This window comes from Nanorana parkeri, unplaced genomic scaffold, assembly GCF_000935625.1.
Source record: "Nanorana parkeri isolate BGI_ZX_2015 unplaced genomic scaffold, ASM93562v1 scaffold1687, whole genome shotgun sequence".
Classification (NCBI taxonomy): domain Eukaryota; kingdom Metazoa; phylum Chordata; class Amphibia; order Anura; family Dicroglossidae; genus Nanorana; species Nanorana parkeri.
The window spans coordinates 299973-311075 of NW_017307955.1; the positions used below are offsets into that span (position 1 = coordinate 299973).

Consider the following 11103-nt stretch of genomic DNA (forward strand, 5'->3'; position numbering starts at 1 on the left):
CACATGTAAAAAAAAACACCAAGGCCAGAGATCGCACCGCCAACGCCACAAACCAGCATCTGAAGAGGTTAAGACTGTCTACCTTCTAAAGCTTTGGAAAAGTGTGAACAAAGACTTAAAGGATAACTATGTGGTCAGTGTTTTCCCCCATAGTTCTCCTTAGGGTAACGGGAGGACACCAACTAGCGTCCTCCCATCACCCTAAGCTCAGTATATAGGGAGCTACAGCTCGCGGTATACTGAGACGCCGGAGCGGATCCCGACAATTATGTCTGGATCACCCCAGATGTGCTCACTGCTCTAATCTAGTTGAACGCTCTTATCGCTCACTTGGCAGACCCACTGGTTGGAGATATGAGACAACCAAGAAATCCAGATGACCCTCCACCTTGAGAGGAGCGGGTGGTGGTGGTGGTGGGGCAAACCCTCGTACAGAGGAAGGTTTCTTGGTGGACTTTGTTGGTTTTGACTGCCAGGGGGACTTGGCCCCTGAGGAGATGGAGGGCTTGCCACCCAAGTCAGAAGAGGTGTAGGAATAAAAAAAAAAAGTGAGCAAAACTAGTAGGACCTGGTTTATGGTGCAAGTCTTTAGCAGAAAGGAGCTCTTACCATCCCTCCCAAACTCTCACCTCCCCCGTAAGATCCTTAATGATGTCATCCAAAGTGGCCCTGAACAGACAATCCCCTTGAAGTGGGAGCTCCATGAGGGCCTTGGAAGTCTGGTCAACCAACTCGCACTTGAGCAACAACAGCCTCCTAATAACCACAGCCAAAACCCCACAGCTTGGATACCAAAGGCCGGCACCCAAGGCATGGCTACAAAGATATTCAAGACCTCGCGTGAATTGATCCACAAGCTCAACATCGGCCAGAGCAGCATACAGAAGCTTGGCCCACTTCATCAAAGTCTGAGAAACCAGGACCGAGGCCAAGACTGGAGCAAGGGAAGCTCCAGCCAACGGTATACATGCTCCTGGACACCACTTTAGTTTTCCCATCAGTGAGATCCCTAAAAGATGGAGAATCCTGTACTGGAGTAACAGTAGAGTTAAGTTGAGACACTGGCGGGTCCGCGGTCGGTGGGGAAGCCCACTTAGAAACGCTCCATCAAAAGAATAGCAAACCGTGAAACGCGTCGGGACTGTGAGAGACTTAGAAGGCCATTTCCGCTTGTTCAGGAATCCATGGAAGAAAGGATATAGAAAAACCTTGCTGGATCGTAGAGATTTATGAGTCCCATAAGGGTCCTGGGGGCTCCGCAGAGGTACTGGGAACAGTGGCGTCACAAGGGGGATGCGACACGCACACGGGTGACACCATTGGAGGGGTGACACCTCAATGACTCGCAATCATTTTGGTGTCCCCCCCCCCCTCTGAAAAGTCGGGCGCTCGGTCATGGACCGAACGCCTGACAGTATCAGGAGAGAGGAGGGGACCGGGCGGCATGCCTCATCCCGCCGGGTGACTGTCCCCTCCTCTCTCTGCCGGTGTCCATCACCAAGATGGCCGCCGGCAGGTATCGGAGTACTGCCGCGCGTGCGCGGTGACGTCTCGGAGGGGTGACACTCGGTTACCGCTCCGGGTGTCACCCAGCCTCGGGACGCCCCTGACTGGGGACATCCCGAGTCTGAAGAGTCTCCCTAACAGAGTAGATAAGAACGGAGACCAGTTGTTCCTCCTGGAGGATGGCAGAAGCCGAAAAGCCTCGTCATCACTGCTGGACGGGTCTGGTTCAGGATCTGATGTACTAGGAGTGCCTACCGCCGCCGGTGTACCCTCCTTGCCAATGGATGCCACAGACAAAGCTGGGGACATAGGAGGGCGTTTTGTACTTCGTTCCCATCCCCCGCAGGCGGCAGGATAACCCGGTGGTCAAGATCAACAGATCTTCGCCGTGTCCTTCAACGAACGGAAGAGAAAGATCATTCTTGGCGTGTGCTGTTCCTGTTATTATTATTATACGGGATTTATAGAGCGCCAACATTCTGCGCAGCGCTTTACAATATAAGGAGGACATTACAATTCAAGACAAGATGGTGAGGAGGGCCCCGCCCCTGAGGGCTTACAATCTATAAAGGGGAGGGGCCAGTGATACATGAGGAGGGAGCTGTGTGGGGATGAATGGTTGAGCGGTCAGGTTGAGGTGGGATCGGCTTCCCTGAAGAGATGAGTCTTAAGGGATCGCCTAAAGCAGGGGGTCTCAAACCTCCGGCCCTCCAGCTGCGGTGCAACTACAAACCCCACGAGGCGTTGCAAGATTCTCACAGCCACAGGCACGACTCCCAAAGAGAGATGCATCATGGGATTTGTAGTTCCACCACAGCTGGAGGTTTGAGACCCCTGGCCTAAAGGCCAGACAGTGTGGGAGACAGACGGACAGGTTGGGGTAGAGAGTTCCAGAGGATGGGAGGGACTCCAGTGAAGTCCTGGAGGCGAGCGTGGGAGGAGTTGATGATATCATTTCTTCAATGGCCAGCGCCTGAGATGCAACGGTGGGGGTGTAATCTCCCCCCGGAGCGGCCCGCGGAAGGATTGTTGGGTGCCGGAACACTTTGCACGGCGGCTCCCCAGGCATGCGACGGGAAAGCCCAGCAGGCAAGACTCTAGTTAGGGGAGCGCCGCCATTGGATGACACCGCAATGCACTGACGTGTTCATGCCCCTGGGCCCCCTTCACGCCTGCCTCGTGCCCGTGTTGGGGTGAATGACATTGAACTGAATCTCAAGACATCGCAGTCCAAAATGTAATCCATAAATATAAAAAATGGGGAATTCATAGACTGGGAGGCCATTAGAGTTGTGCGTGTAAAGGCGTCCCAATACTTCTGGCAATGCAGTGTATATACATACTGGGGTCATGTGACCTCGGACGGTGATTGGTTGCGGCAGATCTTACGTAGGGGCTTCATAGCAGAGGGGGGGGGAGTGAATACTTTTGCACGCACCATTTTTCCCTTTTTTTAAAAACAGGTTATATTCTGGATTTCGACTATTTTTCCGTTAACGTCCATTACGTGCGATCCCAAAAAAAGCCATTTTAATTCCAGGTTTTAATGTGACAAAATAGGAAAAATGACGAGGGGGTGAATACTTTTGCAAGTCACTGTAAGGGGCCAAAGAGCTTTAGGGCCCATTCGCACCATCAACAGTGCGTTCCAGAGCGGTTAGCTGCTAGAACGCACTGTATCACATCCCGGGCCGGCGCCATGCGTTCTGGGGGTGCATTGAAGTTGATGGCACCGCAGCCACGGCCTGTGTTCTGGTCCAACGCAAAACATGTAACTTGTGTGTGAGAAGGCTCTGGTGGAAGCTGACATTCCCTGTATCCTCCTATAACACTGTGTGAGAAGACTCTGATGGAAGCTGCCTGTAACCTCCTATATAACAGGTACCGTGTTGGTACATGAAGGAAGTGTGAGAAGTATCTGATGGAAGCTGTAAGTCCCTGAATAGCACACAGGAAAACAGCTGACCCTGGCGGCTGAAGTCGTAGTATGCGTCTGCTTCCTTCAGAGCCCTCTCACACAGGTGTCGGGAGCCGGTGTATACTGTCGGTACGGTACAGAAGGTGCCTTAATCTATTCCCTCCGCTTCTAGGAGGTAAATACCGCCCGGAGGGCCATATCTAGCCCCCCAGGGTCACCCCAGACCCCCGGGGGGCCCTACGCGCTCCCTGCCTCTCCTCACACAAGATGGCGGCACCTCTCCTCAGCCCCACAGCCAGTAGCGTCTTCCCGGGTTCAGATGGGGCGGGCTCCGCATCCTACTGACGGCTCGAAGTGCCAATCTTCAACGCGCATTCGCCGGACGTCGCGGGCCGCCCGGCCAATGAGCGGAGTGGGCGGGCTCTCGGCTCTCCTCAGTGGAGCCCTGCGCTCTGGATAGCGGGCGCCGTCTCTCCGGCGTGCGTCCGTCTGGCTCGAACTCCTCCTCCAATCGGAGGGCGCCTCCGGGAAAGCCAGTCCCCGCAGCAGCCAATGAGAGGCTCCCTCCGTGTGCCTCGGCCCCGCCCTACGGCCACTGTTATGCGGGAATCCCGGGCGCAGGGTGCAGAGCGCGGCCGTTTCCTGCCCTGATGCATGGTGGTCGGACGGAGGAATTGTTGGAAAATTGTGTCGGAGGTTGGTGTATAAATGTGTGTTACCCAGTGTGCCTTGTGTGAGAGCCCGCCCGGGGGACAGGCCGCGGCCTACCACACACATCTACGGCCCTACCGAGCGCATCTACGGCCTGAAGGGGAGCGAGGCCCCGACCTGGGGGGGAGGGGAGAGCTGGGTACCGGGAGAAGAGAGAACCGCGACAGGGGGACGCGGGACACAAGGGGGGCCGGAGGCCTCAAATCGTCCTATATACTCAACCCGATATACCGAGTCATATACTTCACTGTATACAATAATATACTGTATACGAGGACCCGGGTGTTATTATATATACAGAGAGCCGGGTGTTATTATATACAGAGAGCCGGGTGTTATTAAATATACAGAGAGCCGGGTGTTATTATATATACAGAGAGCCGGGTGTTATTATATACGGGGAGCCGGGTGTTATTATATATACAGAGAGCCGGGTGTTATTATATATACGGGGAGCCGGGTGTTATTATATATACAGAGAGCCGGGTGTTATTATATATACAGAGAGCCGGGTGTTATTAAATATACAGAGAGCCGGGTGTTATTAAATATACAGAGAGCCGGGTGTTATTATATACAGGGAGCCGGGTGTTATTATATACAGGGAGCCGGGTGTTATTATATACAGGGAGCCGGGTGTTATTATATACGGGGAGCCGGGTGTTATTATATACGGGGAGCCGGGTGTTATTATATACGGGGAGCCGGGTGTTATTATATACGGGGAGCCGGGTGTTATTATATACGGGGAGCCAGGTGTTATATATACGGGGAGCCGGGTGTTATTATATACGAGGAGCCGGGTGTTATTATATACGAGGAGCCGGGTGTTATTATATACGAGGAGCCGGGTGTTATTAGATACAGAGAGCCGGGTGTTATATATACGGGGAGCCGGATGTTATTATATATACGGGGAGCCGGATGTTATTATATATACGGGGAGCCGGGTGTTATTATATATACAGGGAGCCGGGTGTTATTATATATACAGGGAGCCGGGTGTTATTATATATACAGAGAGCCGGGTGTTATTATATACAGAGAGCCGGGTGTTATTATATATACGGGGAGCCGGGTGTTATTATATATACAGAGAGCCGGGTGTTATTATATATACAGAGAGCCGGGTGTTATTATATATACAGAGAGCCGGGTGTTATTATATACAGAGAGCCGGGTGTTATTATATATACAGAGAGCCGGGTGTTATTATATATACAGAGAGCCGGGTGTTATTATATATACAGAGAGCCGGGTGTTATTAAATATACAGAGAGCCGGGTGTTATTATATACAGGGAGCCGGGTGTTATTATATACAGGGAGCCGGGTGTTATTATATACAGGGAGCCGGGTGTTATTATATACGGGGAGCCGGGTGTTATTATATACGGGGAGCCGGGTGTTATTATATACGGGGAGCCGGGTGTTATTATATACGGGGAGCCGGGTGTTATTATATACGGGGAGCCAGGTGTTATATATACGGGGAGCCGGGTGTTATTATATACGAGGAGCCGGGTGTTATTATATACGAGGAGCCGGGTGTTATTATATACGAGGAGCCGGGTGTTATTAGATACAGAGAGCCGGGTGTTATATATACGGGGAGCCGGATGTTATTATATATACGGGGAGCCGGGTGTTATTAGATACAGAGAGCCGGGTGTTATTGTATACAGTACAGAGTAATATATTCCGGTATACAGAGTTCTATATATACTGTATATACCAGTATGGAGGTCTTGTGTTGGCCCCGGAACGCGTCGGTGGTTTCCTCCCTCATTTGGTGGACGATGTCGTCGTGTGATAGACCCCCGGACTCCGTGTTGTGGATGATGTCGTCGTGTGATAGACCCCCGGACTCCGTGTTGTGGATGATGTCGTCGTGTGATAGACCCCCGGACTCCGTGTTGTGTGTGTGTATATAGAACATGTAACACATTTCTGCCGTGTAATATACATCATACCGGATACACCCTTGCACCCGTTAAGCCTTGCAGTGTGGGCTACCAATGCAAGGGTTAAAGAAGAGCTCCGGGCAAAACGTTTATCAGCCATTGCCGTGACGATGCTCCTCCGGCACTGCGAGGGTTAACGGCTCATTTTGTTCCGGGGGCTAAAATAGGAAGAGAAATACCCGAGATATATTATAATGAGACCTTCACCCCCTTCACTAACCCCCCTCCCAGCATGAAGCTCTGTTTATATGATATCATCTCACACTCGTTAGTTCAACTTACCTTTTTATTTTACTTACTATGATTCTTCCACTTCCTGGTCCTCTTGGGCATCAGTGATGTCACCTGCGCCCAAGCGTTGCATCCTGGGAAGGTGACAGCAGCCGAGCAGTGCTGGGAAATCCCATCTGTAATCTCGTGAGATTTCAGGGAAAAGGCATTTTCCTCGCCTGAGGTGATGTGCGTGGTCACATGGGCCAGAGTTCCAGGAAGTACAGGGAGGTGATATATTAATCTGCCCTTAGTAAATATGGCCGCTGCCAGAAGAATGGGGAGGAAAAGAACGAATACAATACACAGCCGGTGTTCTATCGAGATTTCCAACTCCCGCCTGCGCGGCCAACCAAGAATCGGATCACGTTCTCTTAAGTTGCGTTGGCGCGCCTGCGCGGGCACCCCGTTGCACAAGGACTGACGCCAGAACTCGATGAGGATTGCAAGCTTGCGCAGGCTCACTGACGGCAACTGGGGAAGGCAACGGTCCAGTAAAAATGCCACGGCCGGGGCATGCGCGTTAGCGCCATCTCGTCGAAGTCTCCGACCGATGTGACGTCATGAGTTGGAGATCCCGACGGGTTGGCCATTTCGACAGAACACCGGCAATGATCTAGAACAGGGTTAGGCGGCCTTGGCACTCCAGCTGTGGGGAACGTCTATCGTGCCTCTGCCTGGTGGGAGTCGTGGCTGTCGGATTCTTGCAGTGCATCATGGGACTTGTAGTTCCGCAACGGCTGGAGTGTCAAGGTTGCCCACCCCTGATCTAGAAGTGTCTGTGTGTAGACTGTCGCCCCTGAACATTTCTAAAGGTGACTTTGTTGTGATTTCATAGATAAGGGTGACGTTCCTCTTTAACTGCTTGAAGACCAGGTGTTTAGACCCCCTTCCTGGATGTGCAGCTGCCTGTACATCCCTAGGGGGGAAGACGCAGCTACATGGATGCCCCTCCCCGGGTCTGTGCACGCCTGTGTGATGAGCCCTCAATATTCCGTCACATACATGATCAGATCGCTGACCTTTCCTCAATGGATATTGTGATTTCTAGTCTACATAATGTGGATGTCACATGACGCAGCTCCTCGTTGTACACATAGATGTCTCTCTGCACTCATCATTATTATTACTGCAAATTAGAATCTGAATTAACGCGGCACACCTTGCTCTAGGTCAGGGTTAGGCAACCTCGGCTGTCCTGTGCTGACACTACAAATCCCATAAGGCATTGCAAGCCACAGGCATGACTCCCAGAGGCAGAAGCATGATGGGATTTGCAGTTTCAGCACAGCTGGAGAGCCAAGGTTGTCTACCCCTGCCCTAGAACAGGGGTAGCCAAACTCCGGCCCTCCAGCTGTGGTGGAACTACAAATCCCATGAGGCATTGCAAGGTTCTCCCAGCCACAGACATGACTCCCGGAGAGAGATGCATCATGGGATTTGTAGTTTCAGCACAGCTGGAGGGCCGGAGTTTGGCTACCCCTGCTCTAGAATACCAGTGGTGGCGAACCTTGGCACTCCAGCTGTGGCAAAACTACAAACCCCAACATGCATCTGCCTCTGGGAGTCATGCCTGTGGCTGTCAGAGACTTGCAATGCCTCATGGGACTTGTAGTTCCAAAACGGCTGGAGTGCCGAGTTTCGCCACCACTGCTCTAGATCCTTGGTTCTGAATTGGTGGGTTGCCACGTGCCTTCCGCTTTTTCAGGTGAGAGGCTCCTCTGCCTCCCGCTAGCGCAGCACCGTCAGTTCTCGCGCCAAGCAGCTATTCAAAATATGCCGCCAGGTGCCGAGGTGGGCTGGTGCTATGGCAGCGAGGGAGCTCCATCCATACGTGTATTGCTTGTACAGCTCCCTCGCGGGCCCTGTAGAGGTGCCTGGACCGGAGTGACGTCACATTCTGGCTCCCGGCACCTCTACAGGGCATGCAAGGGAGCTGTACAAGCAATGCACGTATGCATGGAGCTCCGTCACAGCGCAGCAGCCCACTGAGGATCCACTTCAGTTCACGTAAGGTACAGAGACAGGGTGGTGTATGTGAGCGGGAGTGTGTCTGTCAGTGTTTTTGAGGGCCCATTCACACTGGTGCAGTACATTAAAGGAGAACTATGGGGTCAGGGCTTTCCCCCATAGTTCTCCTTAGGGTAACGGGAGGACACAAACTAGCGTCCTCCCGTCACCCTAGGCTCAGTATATAGGGAGCTACAGCTCACGGTACACTGAGACGCTGCACCCGGAGCGGATCCCGACGTAGACGTCGAGATCCGCCCAGCTGCGTGAGTGACAGCTGGCTCTGCCTATCTAGAGGCAGAGCCAGCTGTGCCCGCCCCCTCCCCCGTCCGTTCCGCCAGTCAGCGGGGAGGGGGGAATCCAGCCCCTCCACAGTCGCGGCAGAGAGCCGTGACAGGATCGAGAGGTGAGCGAGCGCCGGTATTAGGGCTGCAGCTAACGATTATTTTCATAATCGATTAGTTGGCCGATTATTAAGTTCGATTAATCGGTTAATCGGATAATTAAAAAAAAAAAGGCTCCAGTGATGGACTACTAGTTTCTATTGTGATTATCCCCCCTCATAGTTCTCCTTTAATCGCATAGTACCGTGCAATTACCGCACTGTACCACGCAATCGCTCTTAGGCCTCATTCACACTGCCGCACCTATATGCGCGCACATGCGTATTGTCCCATATGCACATAAAAGGCTCCATACACATAGCCCCGTATGGAGCCGTATATTTGCGTAGCATAAAAATGCGCAAAAACAGAATGGAGCCGAGATGCGTCCGGGCAGCGTATTCCTGCGTACTTTACATGCATATATATATCGCGCGAGTATATGCACGTACGCGAGTACAGTTCATTAAAGGAGAACTATGAGATGATTTACACGCCTCATAGTTCTAGCCGACCTGTGACAATGAGACTGTCACACGTCGGCTCAGTAGATCGGGAACACATACCGTTGCTCGCTCACTTCTCAATCCTGTCCCTGCAGAGAGCACTGACTGTTACTCACCGCTCCCTGCAGGGATTCCCTCCCCGCTCCGTTCCTCCAGCGCTGACTGGCGGAACGGACGGGGGAGGGGCCGGGTACAGCTGGCTCTGCCTCTAGATAGGCAGAGCCAGCTGTCACTCACGCAGCTGGGCGGATCCCGGCACAATTGTCGGGATCCGCTCCGGCTGCGGCGTCTCAGTATACCGCGAGCTGTAGCTCCCTATATCCTGAGCTTAGGGTAATGGGAGGACGTTAGTTTGTGTCCTCCCGTTACCCTGAGGAGAACGATTGGGAAAAACACTGACCTCGTAGTTCTTTAAAATTCCTATTACAAATGATGCATTCTGGGATTGCATATAGTGCACGCATACACGCACATACATGCGTATACACGCAATATACAATTTTGCTCTTGCGTTGTGTGTGAATGAGGCCTTACCGTGAATTCTGGTGTGGGGGAGGTGTTTTGCGTTGCCATTCAATTAAATGGTACCCCAAACGCACCTCCCACACCACAGTTTGTCCACCCGCACCAGAACGTGCGGTACCCTAATGCTGTGCGACTTGTGTCGCGACTTAATGGCCGAGGACAAATGTGGGTCCTGAGGTTACACGGGTTGAGAACCTCTGATCTATACGGAGTGCTCCTGTCCATTCATAAACTGAGGAGATAGTATGTTAACTGTGTCCCCAGTTGTGAATGAACAGGAAGCTCTACATCACTTCCTGTTCATTCATGATTGTGGACATAGTAACGCATACTATCTCCTCAGTTTATGAATGGACAGGAGCACTCCGTATAGATCAGAGGTTCTCAACCCGTGTAACCTCAGGGCCCACAATTGTCCTCCGGTCATTAGGTCACGACCCAAGTCGCAGCGCACCGGAACGCACCTATGCAGGCTGCTACAATGGTAGTTCGCTGTAGCAACCAGTTAACAATAAGGGACCAATTTAAAGTGCACCTCGTGGTAAAATACAAAGTCCATTTATGCTATCAGAACCCCTCCCCCCATTACAAATCGGCTACTATTAGTGCACAATGGACCTGTAGAGGCAGAAGTGCGTATATTTGCCTCCTCCCCATCTTCCACCTGCGTTGCCTAGGATGACGTCACACCGCGGGGAGATCACGGGGAATATGGAGCACCTGAAATCTCGTGAGAAGACGTCCGGCGAGGGAGCGGAGTGTCCTGCGGTGAGATTTCATCTGCTCTGCATTCCCCAGGAGTCGTCCCGGATGGACGGTGACGCTGCACCCAGGAATGCGGGAGACTGCATGGGGAGGAGGCGGTGTGCATTACAAATGTGCATTGCATTGCGCTGGCTTCGGGAATCCCAGCCCGGGGGAGCGCCATAAAAATAGTGGAAAAATTAAAAAAACAGCCGCGAGGAGATTCTGCTCACAAAGTCACATGACCGTCTCTCCTCCAATCAGATCTCTCTCTCTGCTGCGTAAAGCACAGGACTCCATGGGGGAGCAGAGACGGCTGCATTGTATGATTGGGGTGTAGAATGCACGGACTGTAATGGAGAGTCGATGGCGATTTCCTCTCCTTATCTTATAACAATGATTTTATCCGCTGACTTCCCGGAAAGGACGAAAGACGGATTTCTGACGATCGCTTTCTCTTAATAAACAGACTTTTTGGTAAATGACTTTGCTTTGCTGTAACACCGTCGTGACATAAATGTGCATCTCGTGTAGTGAAATCATCCCAGACAGACAGACAGACACGGG

At 52.2% G+C, this 11103-nt stretch overlaps 1 protein-coding gene across 1 annotated transcript in view; it reads left to right on the forward strand.

The window, feature by feature from the left end:
- Positions 1-4002: 4002 nt before the first annotated feature.
- The window catches only part of LOC108799300 (zinc finger protein 143-like), a gene marked incomplete at its 3' end in the record, with an annotated part of 18555 nt that continues 11454 nt past the window's right edge, over positions 4003-11103 (forward strand). The window contains exon 1 of the mRNA XM_018571150.1: positions 4003-4120. Within this exon, the coding sequence (XP_018426652.1) occupies positions 4075-4120 (46 nt within the window). The remainder of the gene's footprint in view (positions 4121-11103) is intronic.